The sequence below is a fragment of the Scyliorhinus torazame genome, chromosome 30, assembly GCF_047496885.1.
Source record: "Scyliorhinus torazame isolate Kashiwa2021f chromosome 30, sScyTor2.1, whole genome shotgun sequence".
NCBI lineage: Eukaryota > Metazoa > Chordata > Chondrichthyes > Carcharhiniformes > Scyliorhinidae > Scyliorhinus > Scyliorhinus torazame.
In genome coordinates this window covers 10,434,373-10,460,612 of record NC_092736.1, presented here as the reverse complement: position 1 = coordinate 10,460,612, position 26,240 = coordinate 10,434,373, and the positions used below count along the sequence as shown (strand labels likewise).

At 49.8% G+C, this 26,240-nt stretch overlaps 1 protein-coding gene across 2 annotated transcripts in view; it reads left to right on the top strand.

Annotated features, from left to right (window-relative positions):
• Positions 1 to 26,240, top strand: part of tmem266 (transmembrane protein 266) — a 171,114-nt gene that overhangs the window by 89,031 nt on the left and 55,843 nt on the right. For both annotated transcript variants that reach the window (XM_072492794.1, XM_072492792.1), the window contains exons 4-7: positions 11,494 to 11,682; positions 20,778 to 20,932; positions 21,062 to 21,135; positions 25,013 to 25,069. In XM_072492794.1, the coding sequence (XP_072348895.1) occupies positions 11,494 to 11,682; positions 20,778 to 20,932; positions 21,062 to 21,135; positions 25,013 to 25,069 (475 nt within the window). The remainder of the gene's footprint in view (positions 1 to 11,493; positions 11,683 to 20,777; positions 20,933 to 21,061; positions 21,136 to 25,012; positions 25,070 to 26,240) is intronic.

Sequence of the window (26,240 nt, the reverse complement as noted above, 5' to 3'; positions counted from 1 at the left end):
TGGAGGCACTGTTCTTTTCAACCATGCCTTAGCGGGTAGCATTCTTGTGGTCTGTGGCGCGAGGTCATAGAATCATAGAATTTACAGTGCAGAAGGAGGCCATTCGGCCCATCGAGTCTGCACCAGCTCTTGGAAAGGTCCTGCATTCAATTCTCACTCCTAGACTTCAGCTCAAAGTTCAGGGCTGAAGCTTAAGTCCATGTATGTGTGATGGCTGCACTATCAGCGGGGACCTAAAACCTGGGCCCCAATTGCTGGTTTTGTCATCCCACGGCACTATTTTACAGAAGAGCTGTGGAATCGTCACTGGTGTCCTGGTCAATATTTAATCCCTTAATCAGCATTGTAAAAAAAAAATAGATTACTAACCATTATCACATATCTGTTTGTGGGAGTTTGGTGTGTGAGAAGTTCTAACATTGGCAGCTCTATTTCTACCAGGTGTTCATCAATATTATCTATTTATATTTCAAAATCTTTATTCTGATTTCAGATTCTCTGACATCATTGAGGGGGGTGCTCTAAAAGTATAATATGTCGCCAGCACCAGTGGTATCTAATCAAAGAAAGAACGTTTTAGAATTCACTCCGGGGGTGTAGGCTTCGCTGTCAGTATTTATTGTCCACCCCTAATTGCCCTTGAACTGAATGGTTTGCTGGGCCATTTAAGACTGGCCCACGGTGCTGTGGATCTGGAGTCACGCGCAGACCAGGAACCATTTTTACGACAATGGTTTCACGATCATCGATAGACATTTAGGGCGCGATTCTTCCAGCCCCGCGCCGGGCCTACTTTGTTGCGCGTCCGGCCCCAGAACCCCCGCGCCATGTTGCGTCAGGGCCGGCGTGAACCGCTCCAGCACCGTGCTGGCCCCCTGTGGGGGCCAAAATCGCTAATGCCCGCGCCGGTTTTGCGCCGTCGTGAAACGCGACGGCGTTCACGACGGCGCAGACACTTTGTCCCGCGATCGGAGAATTGTGCCGCCTGATCCAGATTTTTATTGAATTCAGATTTCACCATCGGCCATGGTGGGATTTGAAACTGGGTTCCCAGGGCATTACTCGGGGTCTCAGGATTACTAGTCCAGTGACAATACCACTGCCTCCCCCTTTCGTTTATATAGCTTCTTTCGTGACCTCAAGATGAGTCAAGGTGCTTGACAGCCAATGACGTACTTTAGGAGTGTAGCCATTGTAATATAGATAATGTGGCTGCATTCAGCAAGCTACCACAAGCCAACAGATGACTAGATAATCATGTTCAAAACAATGCCAAGGAGTCCTTTATGTCTAAAGGAGGAGGCTCCAGTAGCACAATGGTTAGCCAGTTCCCAGGTTCGATTCCCGGCTTGGGTCACTGTCTGTGCGGAGTCTGCACGTTCTCCCCGTGTCTGCGTGGGTTTCCTCCGAGTGCTCCGGTTTCCTCCCACAAGCCCCGAAAGACGTGCTGTTAGGTGAATTGGACATTCTGAATTCTACCCTCTGTGGACCTGAACAGGCGCCGGAATTTTTTCTTTACTCTTTATTGCTACTGGACTCGCTACTGGGATCATTTACTGGGATCGCTGCTGGGGATCACCTACTGAAATCGCTTACGTCTTGTATCCCCGATTTGGCTTACATTAACGCTGCAGTGAAGTTACTGCGAAAAGCCCCTAGTCGCCACATTCCGGCTCCTGTTCGGGGACACTGAGGGAGAATTCAGAATGTCCAATTCACCTAACAGCACGTCTTTCGGGACTTGAGGGAGGAAACCGGAGCACCCGGAGGAAACCCACACAGACACGGGGAGAATGTGCAGACTCCGCACAGACAGCGACCCAAGCCGGGAATCGAACCTGGGACCCTGGAGCTGTGAAGCAACAGTGCTAACCACTGTGCTACAGTGCCGTCCCTTTGTAAGCCTACTTGTGACATTACTAAAGATGGTTATTATTATTATTATTAGCCTAGACTTTTGAGCTCAAGTCTGCGGACTTGAAACCTGGGCCTCCGACTCAGGGGGGGGCAAGATTGCTCCAAACTGAAGCCTAGCTGATGCTAAATGTAAGGCAGACATAAAAAGCCTGTTTAATTAGCAAATATCTACCTTGTTATTGATCGCTGGTGAGGCATTGGTCAAAGTAGTGCATTCCAAATACATCAAACAAACTTAGATTTAAAATTCCAGCACCTCTCCCACCATGGGTAGAACTTAAACACGATTAATAAATTCAGAATCATCAATTGTTGTTAAAAAAACCATCTGGTTCACCGTCTGGTGTGGCCTCCACGTGACCCCAGACCCACAGCAGTGTGGCTGACTCTGACATCATTTGTCTCGGGGGGCAGTTATGGATGGGCAATAAATCCTGGCGCCCATTTTTCACGAATTAATCATTAAAAAGAAAACTCTCCGAGTCCTGAATCTGATTATCTTTGGGCAATGATCCTGTATTCAAGTTGAATAGTAGCTTTCCTTCACCTGAGGGAAGATGTCAAGAGTTACTGATTGAGCCCAGCCTAACAGGATGCAAAACAGTTTCACGGCAACCTCCAGTGGGCTTCCGGATCATTCGTGGCGAGTGGAGATCGCACTGTAATTCCACGCTAGCGTGAAACTGACTTTTGGGCCTCGGCCGAACACCCAACGCAGTTCAACAATTCATCTGTGAAATAGCACCTCCAGTGGTGCTCCCTCAGTACTGCACTGGAGTGTCAGCTTATTCAATGTGTGTTTGATGATAACCTTCACAGTGGCCAATGCCAAGCAGTCCTCAATCAAGGAATAACTTCCAGAGTTCCCTATCCAGAGGGAGGGTGGCACAGTGGTTAGCACTGCTGCCTCACAGCACCACCACAGGGACCCTGGATCGATTTTGGCCTTGGGTGACTGTGTGGAATCTGCACGTTCTCCCCGTGTCTCCGTGGGTTTCCTCCGGGTGCTCCGGTTTCCTCCCACAGTCCAAAGATGTGCAGGTTAGGTGGGGTTACGGGGATAGAGTGGGAGAGTGGGCCTAGGAAGGGTGGAAGGGTGCTCTTTCGTGCATCGGTGCAGACTCAATGGGCCAAATGGCCTCCTTCTACACTGTAGAAATCCTATGGTACTAATATGAATGATTATTGAATCATGGACATTTGAAAGTGGAGAGAAATTGGGATTAGAATAGAAATTCCCAGGTCAAACCACACACCAGGCTCTGGTCAGCACCCTGCATTGGATAGTAATTTCTCCAGTTCCATGAAAGTACTGCTTTAGCCCCAAGTAAGGAGACAACACAAGGCTACAGTTTCCAGGTCCATTGGACCTATGGTGAGGCTACCAAAGACATCTCACTTGTAGTCTTTGGCAAGAAGATTCTGATTTGAACCCAGGTCCCACCACCATCTCCAATTAAAGAGACGTCCATAAGATGAATTTCAAAATAGCAAAGGGAAAGATCAAGTTTAAGCAGAATTTCATCCTATTTAATATGATTTTATTGATTAGGGGAAGAATAGGCCATGTAATACTGACTTCCCACCTTTAGGTGAAATTAATGACTTTATAAATATTAAGCTCCAGGGTATTTATAATTGCATGCTTCTGACCTCTAGTGGCAGGATAAGGCTACTGATGAATTACCTCCGGTCCAATCCGGAGGATGCAAGAGTACTGATCTACCCGTTCCTCTCGTTATGCTATTTTAACAGTCATTAACCAGTTCAACACAAATAGAAGAAATACCTGCATTCATATAGCAACTTTCACAACCCTTAGGACATCACAAAGGGCTCTAGAGCCAATGAAGTGCTTTTTGAGATGCAGCGATTGTTCTGAAGCAGGTAGCGTCCCTACCTCTGAACCAGACGCTCTGGGTTCATGTCGCACTTCAGGACTTGATGGCTGTGGAAGGTGCGTTCATAACGCCCAATCATTATCAGCCCGTAAGTCTTCCCAGGATGCCTGATGGGAGGTGGTGAAGAGTGGGAGAATTTCCTGGTCGGCCATACTGCAGGGAACAATGGCAAACCAATGCAGTAATTTGCCAAGCACGAGCCAATCCAATGGAAGTCCATGGCTGCCAACATCCTGCACCGGGCATGGTGCCAGGGGGAGGACCCATTGTTATAAAGTAGCAAATGCAGGAGCCAATTTGTGTCCAGGAAGCTCCCAGATAATGATCCAACTTTGAGACATTGGTGAGGGGAAAAGTGTTGGCCAGGTGAACTCCCTCGCTCTCCCCTGAAGTAGTACCGTGGGATCTTTTACATCCACCTGGAAGAACAAACTCTTTTGTAAGGTTGTAGACTCCAGGCCCACATCCAGGGGCTTTGAACACATAATGAAGGCTGACGATCCAGTGCGGTGTGGAGGGAGTGCTGCACTGTCGGAGGTGCTGTCTGTCGGATGAGATGATGAGGGCCTGTCTTCCTTCTCAAGTGGGCATAAAACATCCAAATTCAAAGAAGAGCACTGGATTTCCCTCCCAGACCCCTCGCCCGTGTCCTGGCCAATATTTATTCCTGGACCAACATTCCTAAAATAGATGATGCCTGTGGGAGCTTGCTGTGCGCAAATTGACTGTCACGTTTCACATGCTAGAACAGTGACTTCGCTTCAAGACATCATTGACTGTAAAGCCCTTTCAGACGTGCTGAGGGTTGTGAAAGGTGCTATAGAAATGCAAGTCTTTGTTCCCTCTTTTTCCTTCACGTGGCGATGACCAGAAGGGACCTGCACATTCAGCTGATGAGTTTGCAATCGCAAATCTGTCTCGCAAAGTTGAAAACTATCTTGCCACTGATTCGCGTATCTCAAGCTACTGAGACGAAAAGATCTCTGTGCTCCGATATTGATTTAGCCACTTACTCCTCCAACTCCCCCCACACTCTCCGTCCGCCCCCCCCCCCCCCCCCCCCCCCTCCCCCCCTAACCCCACCAGTGTTAGAGACCTCAGGGTGCAGTGAAGACCGTGTGCCTGCTGGAGATGAGCCTTTGACCTAATCTGTGTGGGTATTACTGGGCTGCCAATGTGGCGATGATACGCAAGTGGGTAATGGAGGGGGAGGGGACGGCATGGAAGAGGCTGGAGATGGTGTCCTGTGTGGGCACGAGTATGGGAGTGCTGGTGACAGCACCGCTGCCGCTCCCGCTGACTAGGTACACCACGAGTCCGGTGGTGGCGGCGACTTTGCAAATTTGGGGGCCGTGGAGATGCCACAGGGGTGAGGTAGAGGCTTCGGTTTGGTCCCCGATCCGGGAGAACCATCGGTTCGTCCCGGGGAGAATGGATGGAGGGTTCCTGAGCTGGCACAGGGCAGGAATTGGAAGGATGGGGGACCTGTTTTTAGATGGGACGTTTGCGTGTCTTGGGGCACTGGAGGGAAAATTTGGGCTTCCCCCCTGGAAATGACTTCAGGTACATGCAGGTAAGGGCGTTTGTAAAATGGCAGGTGAGGGAGTTCCCGCTGCTTCCAGCGCTCAGGATCCAGGATAGGGTGCTCTCGGGGGTGTGGGTTGGAGAGGGCAGGGTCTCGGCGATCTACCAGGAGATGCAGGAGGAGGAGGAGACCTCGGTGGAGGAGCTAAAGGGTAAATGGGAGGAGGAGCTTGGGGAGGAGATAGACGAGGGTGCATGGGCGGGCACCCTGGGTAGGGTTAATTCTTCCTCCTCTTGCGCCAGGCTGGGCCTGATACAATTTAAGGTTCTTCACAGAGCGCATATAACAGGGGCGAGGCTGAGCAGGTTCTTTGGGGTGGAAGACAGGTGTGGGAGGTGCTCGGGGAGCCCAGCAAATCACACCCACATGTTCTGGACGTGTCCGGCGCTGGATGGGTTCTGGAGGGGTATTGCGAGGACGGTGTCTAAGGTGGTGAACACCCGGGTTAAGCCGAGCTGGGGGTTAGCACTATTTGGGGTATCGGACGAGCCGGGAGTGCAAGAGGCGAAAGAGGCCGGTATTCTGGCCTTTGTGTCCCTGGTAGCCCGGCGGAGGATTCTGCTACAGTGGAAGGAGGCGAAGCCCCCTAGCGTGGAAGCCTGGATCAGCGACATGGTGAGGTTCATTAAATTGGAGAGGGTAAAATTTGCCTTGAGAGGGTCTGGGCAAGGGTTCTTCAGGCGGTGGCAACCGTTCCTAGACTTTCTAGCGGAGCGTTAGGAGGTGGTCAGCAGCAGCAGCAACCCAGAGGGAGGGGAGGGGAGGGGGGTACTTTGTGTTTTCTACTGTGTTTATTATTGCTTAATGGGGGGGTTTGTATATTGGGGAAATTCGTGATGTAGTTGTAGTTGTGTTCTTTGTTTTTCTTTTTTCTGTAAGGGGAGGGGTTTGTTGAAAATATGTAAAAATTTGAATAAAAATATTTCAAAAAAAAAGGAGATGACCTTTGGCCCACGCGCCCATCACAATAGTCCTGTTCAATTGAAACTTCTGTCAGATTTCTGAAAGAGGACTCTGCAAGCTCAGTGGGGAGGGAAGGGATTTGTATTTAGACATCAGAACATCCCAGAGCGTTTTACAACCGGTAATATACTTATTCAAAGTGTAGTCGCCTATGCGATATTGAGAAAAAAAACAGCCAAGGTGTGCACAGCACGATCCCAGAAGCAGCGACAAGGTCTTTATTTTTACACACGGGTACATATGTAAATGACAAATGTCAGAGAGACCAGTGTGTTCTTGTACGGAATCACTAAAAGTCAGCTTGCAGGTACATTAAGCACTTGGGCAGCACAGTGGTTAGCACTGCTGCCTCACAGCGGCAGGGATCCGGGTTCAATTTAGGCCTCGGGTGACTGTCTGTGCGGAGTCTGCGCCTTCTCTCCGTGTCTGCGTGGGTTTCCTCCGGGTGCTCCGGTTTCCTCCCACAGTCCAAAGATATGCAGGTTAGGCGAATTGGCCATGAGGATAGGGTGGGGGGTGGGGATGGGGGGGGGGGGGGGGGGGGGGGGCAGATGGAATGTCCTTTCGGAGAGCTGGTGCAGACTCAATGGGACAATTGGCCTCATTCTGCACTGTAAGGATTCTGTGGATTAGGAAAAGCAAATGATGCCTTTATCGCAATGATGGGCAACCTGCACCAGTGAGTAGGTCGCACGTCTGACCCTCCCTCATCTCAGTGCTTTGCTACACTGAAATCAGGATTGTTCACTAACCATGACCCCGTGAATAAGATTAAATACATCTAATATACGCCGCATATTTCATAACGAGTTATAGAAAATACTCAATCATTTATATATTAACAGAACTGTCATCAACTTCAAATGGTAAAAACAAAAGAAACATTTACACTTTGGACACAGAGGGCGTGCACGGCTCTCACAGTCAGTGTTGTGAGCAATCAACACGCACCTCACTTCACTCGCCCTCGCTTTACGTGTGAATCACTTCAGTCAGACCGGTAGGAAAAAACCGACACGAACGGAAATCAGTGGAATGTGGTAACCCAGCACGTGGGTGTAAAGGTTGAGTTAATTCTGCTCGCTGTAATTCTGCTCGCACCCTTCCAGGGCCAGGATCTTTATTGGAACATGAAGCACCAGGTGTCAAGACCCAGGCGTTCTCATGTATCTTGCTGACTTTCCCAACTGCTTATCTATTAGACTTATTTACTCCACTGTATAACTATCAGTCCCTTTTGCTCGTTCGTTGGACTTCACCTCGGACCAGGGTTGCGACAGGTGACAGGAGCCGAATCATGCAGCCGCCATCGACCCCGGGGCCCCCGACGAGCAAATGGGCTTGAGATTCTTGTGTTATATTCTTTTCTCTTTATATTATATTCTTATTTGTATTATTCTTTGCCAATAAAGTAGAGTAGACGAACTTCTGTCGTTGTTCTCTTAATTACACTGTGTCCGAATCACAAAGAACCCTCGGAGTAATCCAAGACAGTGGACAGCGGTCAACACGATGTCTCGTGGGGCCGCACTCAGAACCCAGGTGGGCCACATGTGACCCCCGGGGCCACAGGTTGTCCACCGCTGCTTTGTCGCAAAGGGCTTGGAGTACAAGGATATAGAAGTCTTACTGTAATCAGACAGGGCCTTGCTGCGACCAATATTTTGGCCTCCTTCCAAAATGGAAGGATTTTCTCGACCTAGAGGAAGTGCAGGCAGATTCCTGGGATCAGGGGTTGTCCTCCAAGGAGGGGGTTAAATAGACTAGGCATCTCAACCCCAGAATTGAGAAGAATGAGAGGCATTCTCATTGAAAGCACATAAAACTCTTCAGCCATCTGACAGGGTAATTGCCGGGGTAATGTTTCCCCAGGCTGCTGGGGTCACAGTTTGGGAATACGAGGCCAGTCATCTAGGACTGGGGTGAGGAGGATCTGGGGTTGTGAATCTTTGGAATTCTCTGTAGCAGAGAGCAGAGGATTCTCAGTCCTGGAGTATACTCGAGACAGAGATTGATACATTTTCAGATGCCGGGGAATCGAGGAGGGTGGGGATTGTGCAGGGAGGTTATGCTGAAGTACGGTAGCATTGTGGATAGCACAATTGCTTCACAGCTCCAGGGTCCCAGGTTCGATTCCAGCTTGGGTCACTGTCTGTGCGGAGTCTGCACATCCTCCCCGTGTGTGCGTAGGTTTCCTCCGGGTGCTCTGGTTTCCTCCCACAGTCCAAAGATGTGCAGGTTAGGTGGATTGGCCATGATAAATTGCCCTTAGTGTCCAAAATTGCCCTTAGTGTTGGGAGGGGTTGCTGGGTTGTGGGGATGGGGTGGAGGTGTTGCCTTGGGTGGGGTGCTCTTTCCAAGAGCCGGTGCAGACTCGATGGGCCGAATGGCCTTCTTCTGCACTGTAAATTCTATGAAGTGCAAGACTGGCCTCGACCTTAGCGAACAGCAGAGCAACTTCGAAGGACCAAATGACCGGCACTTGCCACCATTTCCTTATGCTCTTCGACACAGAAAGAGACAGTCTGCGTTGTTTTCTTCCAGCGATTTTTTGTTAGTGTTGTTGGCCCAAATTCTGGGCCCAGTGCTGGAGCAGGCGGCCCAGAGTCTGGGAACAGACACATGATTGCACAGGAGGTGCGGCCCGCACAGCAAGGGACAATCAGGGCCACAGATGGTTCGATATGGCCCTGGTTCTGAACATTTGTCACCATCTTTGCAAGCTGGCCTCAGTCAAATCAAATGCTCAATTGCGAAATTTAAACCCAGCCACAGACGTTCGTTCCTTTGATACCCTTTGCCCCAAGTGCTATATCGAAATGCTTCTTGAAAACATAGTTTTGGCCTCTGTGGTAAGTAAGATGAAGTTGCCCTAGTCCCAGATGACCATGGGCTGCTTTCCCCTTTGAGGGGGGAGAGCTGTCTGGTGGTGGCTTAATCCGAGGGGCAAGGTTGAGAAGGGGGGGCCTTCATGAATGACCCCAGCCGGTACAGGAATTGAACCCCCTATCTGGCCTCGCCCTGCCAACTGAGCTGATTGCTATCAATTGGCATGTTTAAGATGGTAAAACATGCCCAGGTGCTCGCAATGCCTGATCATCGCACAGAATTTGACTCTGTGGTACATCAGGAGAGATTCGGACAACTTTGATACCAAAAGCTGGTCAAGTTTTTAAAAATAAATTTAGAGTCTCCAATTCATTTTTTCCCATTAAGGGGAAATTTAGCGTGGCCAATCCACCTACCCTGCACATCTTTGGGTTGTGGGGGTGAGACCCACGCAGAGACGGGGAGAATGTGCAAACTCCACACGGACAGTGACCCGGGATCGAACCTGGGACCTCGGCATGGTGAGGCAGCTGTGCTAATCACTGCGCCACCATGCTGCCCTAAGCGTGGTCAAGTTGGCAGGTTTTAAGGAGCGACTTAAAGCAGAGGAGAGGTCAGTTTGGGGTCCAGACAGCGGAAAGCACGGCCGCCGGCAGCGGAGTGATGAAAATCGGGAAACGGTCGGGAGGCCAGACATTGCAGGCGTGCAGCGATCTCACAACCTCTGTGGGGCTGGAGGAGGTTACAGAGATAGAGGCGGCATGGTGGCATGCGGGTCCTGGAGGGGGGGTGGTGGTGGAGGGGGAGAGGTGGGGGAGGGGGTGGCGAGAGTACGGAAGGAACTGAAACCGAGGAGGAACATTCCAAATCCGTTGCGGTCGCTGGATTGGAATTCAGTGTAGCTCACGGAGCACGGAGCTTTGTCTGCTGTGGCGTTTTCAGTGCTCATCTACATACTTCTTAAATGTTGTGAGGGTTCCCCGCCTAACCTTTTTGGACACTAAGGGGCAATTTAGCATGGCCAATCCACCTCACCTGCACATCTTTGGGCTGTGGGAGGAAACCGGAGCATCCGGAGGAAACCCACGCAGACATGGGGAGAACGTGCAAACTCCACACAGACAGTGGCCCGAGGCCAGAATTGAACCCGGGACCCTGGAGCTGTGAGCCATTAGTGCGAACCACTGCCACCCCAAGGCTCTGTTCTCTCTCCACAGATGTTGTCAGACCTGCTGAGATTGCCCAGCATTGACTGTTTTTGTCTCTGCAGGGCAGGTAGTGTTTAACAATCTGAATTTTCTGAGCAGTGTGTGGGTGGATTAGGGAAAACATAGGATGATTAACATAGAATTTACAGTGCAGAAGGAGGCCATTCGGCCCATCGAGACTGCACCGGCTCTTGGAAAGAGCACCCTACCCAAGGTCAACACCTCCACCCGATCCCCATAACCCAGTAACCCCACCCAACACTAAGGGCAATTTTGGACACTAAGGGCAATTTATCGTGGCCAATCCACCTAACCTGCACATCTTTGGACTGTGGGAGGAAACCGGAGCACCCGGAGGATATGGGGAGGACGTGCAGACTCCGCACAGACAGTGACCCAAGCCGGAATCGAACCTGGGACCCTGGAGCTGGGAAGCAATTGTGCTATCCACAATGCTACCGTGCTGCCCCCAAATATGATGGGTTATGTCACATATTTATTTCCAGAAAACATTAATAAGATACGCGATTGGTAATTTAACTCTCGAGACCCATAACTTTCATACAATTTTTAAATTTAAATTTAAATTTTAACCCACACCCCCAAGAGCACCAAGGTCAGAACAGAGCGGCAGTGAAGCCCCTTGGCCCCACACACCTCCTCCGGGCTAGAATCACCGGGATAGGCAAGAATTCCAGCAACAGCAAACCTAAAGAGTGTGGTATTATCATAACTGTAAGAACTGCAAAGGTTAATGAAGTATCTAGAGTAGCCAATAGAGGGAGCTACAGTTATAATTATATAAGGCAGTGATGCTAAACCTTGTGGGAGAGTGTGTGCAGGAGTTAGCTAGAGAGAGTCAGAAGTACAGATAGTGTAAGTGAGAGCAGATCATAGTTTATATCAGTATTAAGATTAGCTGTAGATATCGCTGCCCCATTTTCTGATGGGTAGAGAAAGCTGAGATGCCGGAAAAGGTTTCCAATCCATTCCCACCCTGAGGCAAATGCAGCCTCTGCCTGGAAGGGCCCGCCGGAGACGTTCCGGCCTGGTCACGCGCTGTGTTGACATTGATCTCTGTCTTTGGTAGGCCCGCTCAGGAAAGGGGTGTGTCGGACCTCGAGATCATCTCCCAGCAGGTGGAAGACGAGAGCCAGTGCATCGCGCCCGTACAGCTGGTCAGCTTTGCCTATCGCGACCTACCCCTGGCGGCCCTTGACCTCTCGTTGGCCGGTTCGCAGCTGCTATCCAACATGGATGATGACGATCAGAGAGAGAGGTGGGTGAACTGTTCTATCATTGCACAACAATGTGAATGATTCTAATCTTTCCACTCATCCCATTGATTCGATTTCCCACTCCTCTCTGGAGGATAGGAGCAAGGTACAGAATTTGAATTCCACATTGGGGCAATGAGGGAAGGGGATTGCCCTCAGTCATGGCGTTACCATCAGTTTGAACCATTCTGCATGTTTGTGATAAATCTCTATCATGTAACATCCATGTGTGAGGTGTCAGCGGTGCCTCAGTGAGGGGCACACCTATCCCTGAAACAAATAATTCACTCCCCAAAATTAGACTTAAGAGCACATTCCATTCAGCAGCACAGAGAGAGAGAGAGAGATCGGCAGTGAGAGAGAGCTGCCCTGAGAGAGAGGGAGAGATGGACAGCGAGAGAGAGAGAGCTCCACAGAGAGCTGCGCTGAGAGAGCTGCCCTGAGAGAGAGAGTGCTGCAGAGAGAGAGCGTGCTGCACAGAGAGAGAGTTCTGCACAGAGAGAGATCGGCAGTGAGAGAGAGCTGCCCTGAGAGAGAGGGAGAGCTGGACAGCGAGAGAGAGAGAGCTCCACAGAGAGCTGCACTGAGAGAGCTGCCCTGAGAGAGAGAGTGCTGCAGAGAGAGAGCGTGCTGCACAGAGAGAGAGTTCTGCACAGAGAGAGAGCTGCACAGAGAGAGAGCTGCACAGAGAGAGAGGGAGAGATGGACAGCGAGAGAGAGAGAGCTCCACAGAGAGCTGCACTGAGAGAGCTGCCCTGAGAGAGAGAGTGTTGCAGAGAGAGAGTGCTGCAGAGAGAGAGAGAGAGAGCTGCACAGAGAGAGAGCTGCACACAGAGTGAGAGAGAGAGAGACAGAGGGATAGAGCTGCATTGAGAGAAAGAGAGAGAGCTGCACAGAGAGAGAGAGCTGCATAGAGAGAGAGAAAGAGCTGCAGTGAGAGAGAGAGAGCTGCAGAGAGAGAGAGAGAACTGCATAGAGAGAGAGAAAGAGCTGCAGAGAGAGAGAGAGAGAGAGAGCTGAATGGAGAGAGAGAGCTGCATCGAGAGAGAGAGCGGCAGAGAGAGAGAGAGCTGCAAAGAGATAGAGCTGCACTGAGAGAGAGAGAGAGCGGCACACAGAGAGAGAGACAGCTGTACTGTATCTCATGTGCGATGTTAAGTCAAAGCTCCATCTGCTCTCTTTTAGAAACGCAATAATAGAGATGATTAGGTGATTGTCACTTTGCCGCTGATGGGATCTTGCTCTGTACAGTTTCCTACATTCCAACATGACTACTTCACCAAGTACCTCATTGGCTGGAACGGGCTCTGGGGCTTCCTGAGCTTGTGAAAGTTGCTGTGTAAAACCAAGTTACACGCTGTAAGTGTCCCACTGCCCGGCCCGGTACAGCAACCTCGAATTCAGAGTCAGAGTGCTGCCCCCACACACCAGAGACTGTCCGGAGCAGGGGTCACACCCCACACTATCTGAATCAAAGTACCACTGACCCAATGGCCAGCTCCATCGGGGTGAAGGTAAGGCGGCGGGATAGGGGAGTATTTATTCAGAGCTTATTGACGGCCAGGAGAGGAAATATCACCTACGAACAATCAAATCAAATATCACAGGGCTACAGCACAGAGGGAAGCCATTTGGGCCAATATGTCGCACGGATTAGGAGAAGGCCACATTTGGCACCTTGAGCCCGTGTCGCCATTTGATAAGATCATGGCTGATCTGATCATGGTCTCTACTTTCCTGTCTGCCCCCCACCCATACCCTTTGACCCTTGTTAGTCAAGAACCTGCCTACCTGAGCCTTAAAAATACTGATTGACGCAGCCTCCACTGCGCTCTGGCGAAGTGGCTTCCACAGTCTACTGGCCCTCTGAGAGAAGGCATGTCTCCTCATCTCTGTCTTGGGCGTGATCTAACCAAAAATAAAGAGTCCGTTCAGGGCGGGATTAACGAGGTCGTGCCCGACCCTCAAGCTGTTATCTTCTCGGGTCTCAGCGAGGACCGCCCCGCCGGGGCCCCACTCAGTCGCATTTCCAGCGCCGAAGAGGTCTGCTCGCCAGTGCAGGTAGAGATCGGGGCGCCATTTTTGCCATCTCGTGACCCCCCCCCCCCCAGACCCCACACCTGGACCACCTCCCTCAAAGCCCCAATGCACCTCCTGGGGGTCCTTGACCCTTCCCGCACCCCACCTCATGCGGGCAGAGCAGTCACTGGCTCGATCCCCGTCCTGGGCAAAAGGACGCCCCGACGCCCTGGCAGTGCCGGGGTGGCACCCAGTTTTGTGGAATACTTCCCCATTGCACGAATGAGTGCAGATCCCAGAAGCTGGACACCATCCAGGACAAAGCAGCCCCGCTTGATTGGCACCCCTTCCACCATCGACTAACACTGGCAGCCGTGTGTACCATCTACAAGATGCACTGCAGTAACTCACCAAGATTCCTTAAGCAGCACCTTCCAAACCCACGACCTCTACCACCTAGAAGGACAGGCACAGCAGATACCTGGGAACCCCACCACCTGGAGGCTCCCCTCCAAGTCATCCACCACCCTGACTTGGAAATATATCGGCCGGCCCTTCACTGTCGCTGAGTCAAAATCCTGGAACACCCTCCCTAACAGCACAGTGGGTGTACCTACACCACATGGACTGCAGTGGCTCAAGAAGGCAGCTCACCACCACCTTCTTAAGGTGCAATTAGGAATGGGTAATAAATGCTGACCTAACCAGCGACGGCCAACATCCCATAAATGAATAGAAAATAAACATCCCCTCAGCATCCACCCTTTCGAGTCTCCCCAGGATGTATATGTTTCAATAAGATCACCTCTCATTCTTCCAATTAATAGCAGCCCCCGCTGCCCAAGCTTTCTTCATAAAGATAACCCCTTCATCACTGGAATGTGCCAAGTCTAGTGAACCTTCTCTGCTTTGCTTTTAATCCAATTATATTCCCTTAAGGAGACCAGAAGTGTACACAATGTCTGTGCCAGGCTCTCTGGAAGATGTATCCAATTAGTCCTACCCCACAGATCTCACCCCATTGCCCTACAAATTAGCCCTCTTAAAGAATATAAGGGAAGCTGTAATTAAGGCAGAGGTTAGAGGTGAGAGACTGATTACCTCATGCACGGAGGCCATGTTGGAAGAAACATGTGTTTTCGATTGTTCCGAACAAGTTATATTTCAGCCTGGCCGCTGTGATAACTTGGCTCACCAGCTGGGTATGAAACAACTAATCTTTATTTGCATCATACTATCTTACAGACTCCTGCATCCAGGCAGCACCCAGAATCGATCTGAGGCAAAAGCCCGCGCTTGCTCAGGTGAACCGCCCACCCTGACCCCCTGACAGGTTTTCCCAGGTCATGTGACCCTATCGGCCATCGGCCCTTAAAGGGGCCGGACGCCACAGTCCCCCTTTCCCAGTTGACTCGGCTCTGAGGCGAATTTGCACTTTGTTCCATGACCACCCGTTGCCACCAGCTGAGGGTGACCAGGTAACAGGGCAAACACACACACTCACGTATTTCTCCACCCGACTGTGAATTGAAAGCCACGGAGGACAGTCGCATTCGAGGGTGAACCTATCACACTTTGGGATGTCCGGAGGTCAGGGAAAGCGCTCGAGGGCGGGATTCTCCGGCCGCGTCCGCCTGGCGACCAGACATTCCCGCCCGAGGTCCATGGACCTTCACGTGGCCCGCGTCCCGCCCGTGGCGATCTGGCGGTGGGCAGGGCGGAAGAATCCAGCCCATAATGAGACAAACCTTTCCAGATGGGTTTTTACATTAATTCATGGCACCCTAACTCCTTAGTTTCTGATTCATTCATTAAATTTAGCGCCTCTCCCCCACCCCTGGATTACTAGCCAATCACATTACTGCTCTGCCACCATCTCCGAGCAGACCTCAGGTAGGTCAATTAATGGGCGGCACAGTAGCACAGTGGTTAGCACTGTTGCTTCACAGCTCAAGGGTCCCAGGTTTGATTCCCGGCTTGGGTCACTGTCTGAGCGGAGTATGCACGTTCTCCCCGTGTCTGCGTGGGTTTCCTCCGGGTGCTCCGGTTCCCTCCCACAAGTCCCAAAAGACGTGCTTGTTAGTTGGATTGGACATTCTGAATTCTCCCTCTGTGTACCCGAATAGACACTGGAATGTGGCGACTAGGGACTTTTCACAGTAACTTCATTGCAGTGATAATGTAAGCCTACTTGTGACAAGGTTATTATTATCTTGTGAGTGGTCGGATAGGTTTGAAGGATTGTATGGTCGATTCCTGCTCCTGTTTATTATGGTCTCAATGATCCCAGCTTAACTGATGGAAAATAGTTCAGGAATTAACTCTGACTGTTGATGGTTAAAATTAAAGTTAAAGAGGGTCATTTTAATTCTCTGCACAACAGGCACAAAGTCAGCCATTATTCCAAGACTAATTGTGATTTGATTAATTGCAATTTAAATTGTTGTTGCACTGTTACATCTGTGATTAATATTTAACAAGAACACTGGCAATCAATTTTCCCATCAACAGCTAAGCCCAGTGAAGTTTCCTTTGCCTCCTGATCGTTACTTAGAATTGCGGAGAAGTTAATTCATTCAAAGTTATGTTGCACCAAAAATTAATGAAATCACGTCAATTGACCATTATTGACACTGGATGTGAACATAATTTATTGCCGTTCATCCCTTTTCCAAACATATCAAAATGCCAAAGCAGGTGAAAACCTTTTGAGAAAGTAGCTCGATTGGAAAGGTCTAAAAAAAAAGATTTTGCGCTTACATAGCGCCCCTCTTGTCCCCAGGATGCCGTAGAGTTCCTCACAGCGACGGCGCTTACGATGGCGTGGACACTCTGCCGCGGGATTGGAGAATCCCGCCCAGTATACTTGGGCAGCAAGGTAGCGCAGTGGTTAGCACTGTTGCTTCACAGCTCCAGGATTCCAGGTTCGATTCCCCAGATTGGGTCACTGTCTGTGCGGAGTCTGCACGTTCTCCCCGTGTCCGCGTGGGTTTCCTCCGGGTGCTCTGGTTTCCTCGGAAAGTCCAAAGATGTGCAGGTTAGGTGGATTGGCCGTGCTAAATTGTCCTTAGTGTCCAAAAAGGTTAGGTGGGGTTACTGGGTTATAGGGATACGGTGGAGGCATGGGGCTTAAGGGCCTGTGCAGGCTCGATTGGCCGAATGGCCTCCTTCTGCACTGCAAATTCTGTGATTCTAGTATATCTGTGTATCCCTCTATATATAGCTTCAACACATTGCTGTCTGATTACCACGGGAAATTCTGTCAGAGGTTCTGAATATTTATGAAGTTTAGAACAGTAATTGATTTTTCCTCACAGATTGACAAAAGGGGAGGTTATAATGGCCGCTGGTTGAGGCCTACATCACCCTTTTACAGCCTGACTTCGGCTTGCTCCTGAAATGACAGGTCGCCCTTAGAAAATCAATGTGCCTCCCTCAGTGCCTCATTGTTATACGCTGAAGAAAAATGACTTTCCGAGAAGACGATTGATTATCTTGGCTCATAATAATAAAGAGGCCTCGCTCAAAAGAAAGAGAATTGAAGGGAGTGGATTGTGCTAAAAGGAGGAGGGAGCTTCAAAGGAGCAAGCACCTTGGTGAACACGGAATGCACCACAGACATGCACACATGCATACACAATACACAGACACACACATACAAAAATACACAGACACACATACATACACACAGCCACACATACATACACACAGGCACACACAGACACACACACACATACATACACACACACACACATATACAAAAATACACAGACACATACAAATACACACACACATACACACAAAAATACACAGACACACACATACATACAAATACATAGACACACACACGAATACACAAGACACATACAAATATACACACACAGACGCACACACATACATATACAGGTACACACACACACAAATACACACAGACACAAATACATAAATACACACAGATACGCACAAATCCACATACACAGACCACAGATACACACAAATACATACACACACACACATACACACAGGCACATACAAAGACACACAACACAGGTTCAGGTGCATACACAAACACATACGAATACACACACTCACATAAATACACAAGTACATACAGACCACAGATACGCACAAATACAGACACACACACACATACATACACACGGACACATAACATATACACAAATACACAGACACACACAATACCAAGCTGCCTTCCCATGTATTCATCCTCTGGGTACCAGGGACAGGAGGCAGCAATTCGGCTTAGTCAATTAGTGTTTGGTGTATCTTGTAGAAACCCCCAGGAGAGGGCTGGGGGGGGGGCATCTTGCTATCTAACAAATCACACACTCCCAGCCATTGCAGAGCAGCACTGAGCGAAAGCACCGCTTCTTAATCCACACAGTGACATCTTTCACTTGATTCACTATCTTGAAGGGGAGAAAGACCATTTTGTCGGGTATTTTGCTCGTGGGACCTTGATCAGCGTTTCTCCGTTCCAAAGCTGCAGCTGTATTGGGCAGGAGCATCTTCAGCTTGGGGAAATTGGTTGGTTATATCAGCCCTTTCGATTTCCCTCTCTTCCCCCACTTTTCTGGACCCTCCCCCCCAATCGTATCGGTGTTCACCGTACCTATATGCATTACATAAAAAGCACTCGGAATGTTGAACACAGCTTGGACACATATATAAACCATCATCAGTATATTAAATAGATCACAGTCAGTCTACCGAACTATTAATACTCAGCCAACTTCATTAACGTAGTGGTCATAAGCAAATTGCTGTTTGCGGGGCGGCACGTGGCGCAGTGGTTAGCACTGGGACTACGGCGCTGAGGACCCGGGTTCGAATCCCGGCCCCGGGTCACTGTCCGTGTGGAGTTTGCACATTCTCCCCATGTATGCACGGGTCTCACCCCCACAACCCAAAGATGTGCAGGGTAGGTGGATTGGCCACGCTAAATTGCCCCTTAATTGGGAAAAAAAAAATGAGGTACTCTTAAATTTATGAAGAAAACAAAATTGCTGTTTGTGGGATCCTGTTGTGCACAGAATTGGCTGCTGCATTTCCTACGGTGTAGCAGTGCTGGCAGGCCGTGCCACCATGGTGAACGTGGCAACAGGGCCCACTCTTGCGCTTACTGAACGTCCCGTAGTGTGGAAGCATTTGGCCTTTGTGGTTTTTTTGGCGTGAAAGGCCACAGTTTTTATGACAGTGTGAGGACATGGAGAATCCACCCCACTGATGTGGCAGAGTTGTAATTATGAATGTTTTACATTCTGTGCTAATTGTTGCATGTGTTCTAAAGAGCCGTTAGCTCATTAATCCACAGAAAATCCAATCTGTTGTGCCTTTCAAATGTTTGCCTTTGGTTGACAATTAATAGAACGTCAACTATGGCATTGGATGGAAGTAGAGGCGGGAACCATTCATTAGCTGAACAACCCGCCCATTTTTTACCATCTGCCTTTCCTTTACTTTACTCCTGCCCGCTCTTGTGCCGAATGTTGTCCTGTGGAATGGGTTGTCCTCCATCATCTCACCAATAAGCTTCTAGAATGGAGGGGTGCCAGCCAAGCCCAGTCTCTGTCCTTACCCAGCAATGAGGTGTGGCCAACCCTGGTTGTTTAGTATCGGCATTCCAACAATCGGCAGTAGTTTTGTGGCGGATTGACCGAATGTGCTCCACGACGCGGCCACCCAGTCTGCGTTTGGTCTCCCCAGTGTAGAGGAGACCGCATTGTGAGCAGTGAATACGGCTGACGAAACTGAAAGAAGTACGAGTTAATCGCTGTTTCACCTGAAGAGTATGTGGGGCCTTGGACGATGAGGAGGAAAGAAGCAACGGGGCAGATGTTCGGCTGGGCTGGGGTTGTTTCCCTTAGACCAGAGAAGGCTGAGGGAGGGGGGGACTGATTGAGGTGTACAGAATTATGAGGGACACAGATAGGGGAGGATAGGGTGGGATTTTTACCCTCAGTAGTGGGGTCAGTAATCAGGGGGGCATTGATTTAAGACAATGTGTAGGAGATTTACAGGGGATAGAATTTACTTACAGTGCAGAAGGAGGCCATTCGGGCCACCGGCCCTTGGAAAGAGCACCTCTACTTGAATCCACACTTCCACCCTATCCACCTAACCTATTGAGGATTTGAGGGAAATCTTTTTCACCCAGAGGGTGGTGGGAATCTCGAACTTGCTGCCTGAAAGGGTGGTCGAGACGGGAACCCCTACAACATTTGAGAAGTACTTAGATGTGCACTGGAAACACCATAGAATACAAGGCTACGGTTCAGGTGATGGAAAATGGGTTTAGAATAGATAGGTGCTTGATGGCCGACGCAGATTGAATGGGTCGAAGGGCCTCTTGTTGTGCTGTAAAATTCTTCGACCCGAGTGTGAGCATCGCTATGGAAAAGGGGCGCAAGCCTCTCTTCTACTCCTCTGAGATTAAACAATAAACAGATGGGCAAATTAACAAATGAAGCAAAAGTAATAGCCCCTTAAAGGGACAACTGTAGCCAACGACAAAGTCTTAAAGGAAACTTATCAAATCAAAATAAAATATAGACGGCACGGTGACGCAGTGGTTAGCACTGCTGCCTCACGCCGCCGAGGTCCCGGGTTCAATCCTGGCTCTGGGTCACTGTCCGTGTGGTGTTTGCACATTCTCCCCGTGTCTGCGTGGGTCTCAGCCCCCACAACCCAAAGATGTGCAGGGTAGGTGGACTGGATCGCTAAATTGCCCCTTCATTGAAAAAAATAATAATTGGGTACTCTAAATTTGTAATCAAAATAAAATATAACTTTGGGGATCGATGATGCCCTCCAGCCCCCATGATGCCCACGTATCAGGGACACCCGGGAGTGAATGTGGTCTCAGAAAAGGGGCAGGATTCTTTCTGAGTGCAGAGAGCACTTAACTAAGTGATGCCTTTCATCATAGTTTTTTTTTTCACAATAGAATTTGCATTCCATTAACAATAGATTGTTTGTTGGGCTGCGGTTGGGTCCCAAAGCACAGGCGTTTTGGCTCCCCACTAACTCTGAGCTGCCCTCTCTCCTGCCACCCTAGCTCGAACTGGCTGAAGCCTTGCTGCGGGAGGCGGGCGGCGGTGTGGCAGGTGGTTCTCCTGAGCGCTGGTCTCAACTGCTTCCTGGTGGCGTCCGTGGTCCTAGTGGTCCTCCTCCTGACGTTGGAGCTCCTCATCGACACCAAGCTACTTCAGTGTGAGTACAACAGTGTGAGATTTACTCCCCACCCCAAACCCTTCCTTAACCTTCTCTCCTCTAGAGGAGACGTTCCAGACTGTTCAGTCGTTTCCTGATAGTCACCATCCTTTTTCTCTCTTGTTGAAGTTACCAGTGCATTTCAGTTCGCCGGGATCATTCACTGGATAAGCCTGGTCATCCTCTCCATCTTCTTCACCGAGGTAAGCGACTGGCTCCTTGTTATGAAGCAATTTGTTACGCTGGGTGTTGTAAAATTGGCTGACCCTCCCGTGGCGCTGCTCATAGTAAGCCAGAAGATGTACTGGGGGGGACCGATTAAGGGCGGGACTCCGGATCAGCACAACCCCCCCCACCCCACATGCCTTATGGGAGTGGAGGCAACTTGCCATTGGCCACCAGTGGGGTCTTGCCATCCCACCAATGTCCAAGGCGTTTTTGCATGGCCTGCCTATCTGCCGCCCGGCAACCTGCCATGGGCGTGGGCGGGGGTTACACCTTCCGCAGGATCGGAAGATCCCACCAGCGCGAAGGACTGCAATATCCCGCCCGAAGTGTGAAATGTCCATTCCAATTGGACAGATTGGTTTCATCACATTCATAGAATTTACAGTGCAGAAGGAGGCCATTCAGCCCATTGAGTCTGCACCGGCTCTTGGAAAGAGCACCCTACCCAAGCCCACACCCCCACCCTATCCCCATAACCCTGTAACCCCACCCAACACTAAGGGCAATTTTGGACACGAAGGGCAATTTATCATGGCCAATCCACCTAACCTGCAAATCATTGGACAATTTCCATGTCCGTGCTTTAACTTTTCCCCAGCCAACAGCAAGGAAACTTGACCCAATTGAGGGACTTCTGAAAAACACATTTTCGTGGGATGAGGGGATCGCTGCGAGGCTAGCATCTGTTTCCGACTCCGTGGTTGCCCTGAAACTGGGTCGTTATGCTGGGTCCTTTCAGAGGACAGTCCGTGGTTTTGGCTAGCCCAGCAGGTTTACTCTCCTAAAGGAGCATTAGCAAGCCCACAACAATCACCAGAACCCCGACTAGTTTTCAACTCCAGCTTTACTCATTGGAGTGAAGTTCCACCCACTGCCGTGGCAGGAACTGAACCAGTTTCCTCCAAACCTTCGCGTAGGCCACTAGCCCAATGACATTATCACTCCACCACCATCTCCCCCTCGCCTGTTGACACTCCAGGTGACCATTTGTATCCCAAAATAGCCAATATTTCTGGAACAGATAAACAAAAAGTGTTCCAAGAAAGGTTTTTTAAAAAACAATGTAAATATCATAGAATCATAGAATTTACAGTGCAGAAGGAGGCCATTCGGCCCATCGAGTCTGCACCGGCCCTCGGAAAGAGCACCCTACCTAAGCCCACATCTCCACCCTATCCCCATAATCCAGTAATCCACCTAACCTTTTGGGCACTAAGAGGCAATTCAGCATGGACAATCCACCTAACCTGCACATCTTTGAACTAGCTAAATTGGAGAAAAAAAATTAATTGCGCACAATAAATTTATATTTTAAAAAAATTCAACCCGCAAGAAACTCTAACAAATTGGGAGAAAAGGAAGAAAATCCCTCCACAATGAATAATTTCCCTCGCCCATATCCAGCTGTGCAGAGTGGATGTCTAGTCAACTAAGGAACTTGATTTGGTTTGAAAATGAAAAAATGAAAATCGCTTATTGTCACAAGTAGGCTTCAAATGAAGTTACTGTGAAAAGCCCCTAGTCGCCACATTCCGGCGCCTGTTCGGGGAGGCTGTTTCTCCCTCTTCCAGAGAATAAGACTCCCAATTGGCATTACCTGAGATCAAGGATCTCTGCAGGGAATTGTTAGCGTTAGTGCCCGTCACACTTGCCTGGTTGAGCGTAGCTCCAACAACAGTCAAGAAACCCAAACCCATCCAGGGCGAAGCAGCCCCGCTTGACTGGCACCTCATCCACCACCTTAAACATCCGCTCCCTCCACCGCTGAGTCACATTGTCAGCAGTATGTACCATCTGGCACGGCACCTGGATCAGACCCAGGAAAACAGACGTGACCCCAACAATTTTTCAATTTGTAGACTGTAAGGAAAGGATACTTCCCTTTGGAAGTGATTCCACTGACAAATAGGGAGCTTTGATATTTTTTTTTTTATATAAATGTTTTATTGAAAATTTTTTCCCAAACAACAATTTTTCCCCTGGGAGCTTTGATATTAAAACAAACTTTATTGTGAAACCAGGATTTACTCCATTAAGACCCAAGGAAATAAACAGCCTTTTCAATTAACAGTTAAACAGTTCTTGCAACAAAAAAAGGTCTTTAAGCTCACTTTCCCATCCACTTCTAAACTTTTAATTCAGCAAAATCTACACACACACACACACACTGGTCAAATGCCACTTATGACTAAAGTTAACACTCAGCGGCTTACAGATTCATGCACAAAGTCCTTGAGGGAGAAGCTTTCAGAAGTCAGTCTGGGGAACACACCTCCTTTCCTCAGAACCCAGAGCAGAGAACTCTAAAAATGAAACTAAAAACAACAGAGAGAGGGCAGGGCTGAAAACGAAACTAAAAAACAGATCCAGCCCCCCTCCCCCATGAGTGACATCACAGCCTGCCTAGCTGTTAACCCCTAAATAACAGCTTTAGCAGACATATACCTTAACCTAAGTTATTTTGCTAACATGACTGCAACAGAAATATAGTACAATATATCTCAAGGTTTCCTACATTATTTACATACCCACAAGATGCACTGCAGCAACTCGCCTTCTAAAGCACCTCCCCAGCACGTGACCTTTACCACGCAGAGGGACCAGGGCAGCAGACACATGGAAACCCCACCACCTGGACGTTTTCCCTCCCAAGTCACACTCCATCCTGACTTGGAAATACATTGGTCGTTCCTTCACTGTCACTGGGTCAAAATCCTGGAACTCCCTCCCTAACAGCACAGTGGGTGTACCGACACCACACCGACTGCAGCGGCTAAAGAAGGCAGCTCACCACCACCTTCTCAAGGGCAATTAAGGATGGGTAATAAATACTGGGCCATCCTGCATCCTATAGAATTTACAGTGCAGAAGGAGGCCATTCGGCCCATCGAGTCTGCACCGGCTCTTGGAAAGAGCAACCTACCTAAGGTCCACACCTCCACCCTATCCCCATAACCCAGCAACCCCACCCAACACTATGGGCAATTTTGGACACTAAGGGCAATTTAGCATGGCCAATCCACCTAACGTGCACATCTTTGGACTGTGGGAGGAAACCGGAGCACCTGGAGGAAACCCACGCACACACGGGGAGGATGTGCAGACTCCGCACAGACAGTGATCCAAGCCGGAATCGAACCTGGGACCCTGGAGCTGTGAAGCAATTGTGCTATCCACAATGCTACCGTGCTGCCCCTATTTAATCCCTGCTGCAAATTTGGGGTAACTTAGAAGCCTCACTTTCTGTCCTGGTTGGGAACGAAAGCACCACGCTAAGGCAGGAGGCTAGGGCACACTCGAACATAGCAGAGGGTGCCGTATTCGACAGCCAACTCTAACTATACGCGTCCAGCAAATGCTTTGATGTCAACACTTGTTGATCTACATCATAACCGTCTAACCTCCCCACTGGGTCGAATTCCACTTCGGGATGGGCAGCACGGTGGCGCAGTGGTTAGCGCTGCTGCCTCACGGCGGCGAGGACCCGGGTTCGATCCCGGCCCCCGGTCACTGTCCGCGCGGAGTTTGCAAATTCTCCCCGTGCCTGCATGGGTCTCACCCCCACAACCCAAAAAGACTGGGCCACGCTAAATTGCTTCTTCATTGGGGAAAACAAATTTAGGAAGAAGAGTTTCATTTTGGAACAAAATTGTCGGATTTTTTATTCCTCAGCTGTTAAAAATTGAACATCATAACTTGGAAATGTCGGAATTTTAAAGATCAGGGAACTGCTCGATATTGGAATGCCCCAACTTCTAAACTGATAGACGCACCTGATACATCTGCTGTGAAACTGAATCTTTGGCTCAGTCTGAGAAGACTAAAGCCTGTGTTGTGTTCTCTCTCTGTCAGACTGTCTTCCGGATCGTGGTGCTTGGCATTTGGGACTATATTGAGAACAAAGTAGAGGTAAGCTGCGCATTTACCTCAGTGCAAGTTGTTACATGCATGGGTTGCCCTTGGGGTTGAGCTTGGTAACTGGTCCGAATACAGAACTCTTAATCAACATTCTTTCCCCTCATCCCGTCCAGAAAGCTATGTTCACAAGACAGAGATAAAAACAGAAAACGCAACAGGTCCACCAGTATCTTGAGAGAGAGAGAAACAGGGGGCGCGATTTAACGCAAACATTTCAAAGTGGGATTTTGGGTGCGATTGGCAGGCTGTTCCTCAGTGGCCACGTTGGCAAGATGGTGGCCCGTATTGAGCGGCACTTCGTACTGAAAATCAGCCCCCACGAGCTTCTGGCCATTTCTGGCTATCTCGCCGTCTGATTCACCAGATTGCCGCCAACAAGGGGGAGCTGCTTTTAAACGCTCCCTCACCTCTCACTCCCCACTCACAGGCTTGGCAGCGCACAGGCCTGCTCCTGGCTTTGGGGATGTCGACCTGGCCAGGCTTCTCGACGCTGTGGACGCGAGACGGGACATCCTGGACCCCCGAGGGGGTCGGAGGGCCAGCAGCAGGGTCGCCAATACCGCCTGGGAGGCAGTGGCAGCGGCTGTCCGCGCGGGCATCATGACCAGGAGGACCCCCATACAATGTCGGAAGAAGACCACCGACCTCCACCCAGCTGTGACTAGGTTACCACCTCTCTCCTGGCATCAGTTCCGTCTGCCGGCCCTCAATTTCCCCAAATCTCCCTCCCGGCAAATCATTGGCTGACGCCTCGCACCCTCCCACATCCGATCTTCGTCCTTGCTCTTCAGAACCCTCTAGCACCCACCACCAGAACCCTGTCATGTCCAGTTGCGGTGCCCACACCTGCCATGGACCCTCCCTGACGCATCAAGCGTGCTCACAATACCTTCTCTTTGTCCCCGCAGGAAAAGATAACCCATAATAAGCGGGAAAGGGCCAAGATGGGGGGGGTGGGCGGAGTACCAATCAGACGGCGAGCCTCTAGACAAGGCTGTCCCAGAGCTGATGCAGAAACAGCTTTGAGATTCATGAGAGAGGATGTCAGCGACATTCCAACAAATGCATAGTGTCATGATATGCAGACACATACATAATGAGATACAGGCAGGCACAGACAAGCAGCTAATGGACACAGAGAACAGGACATGACCAATCAGCA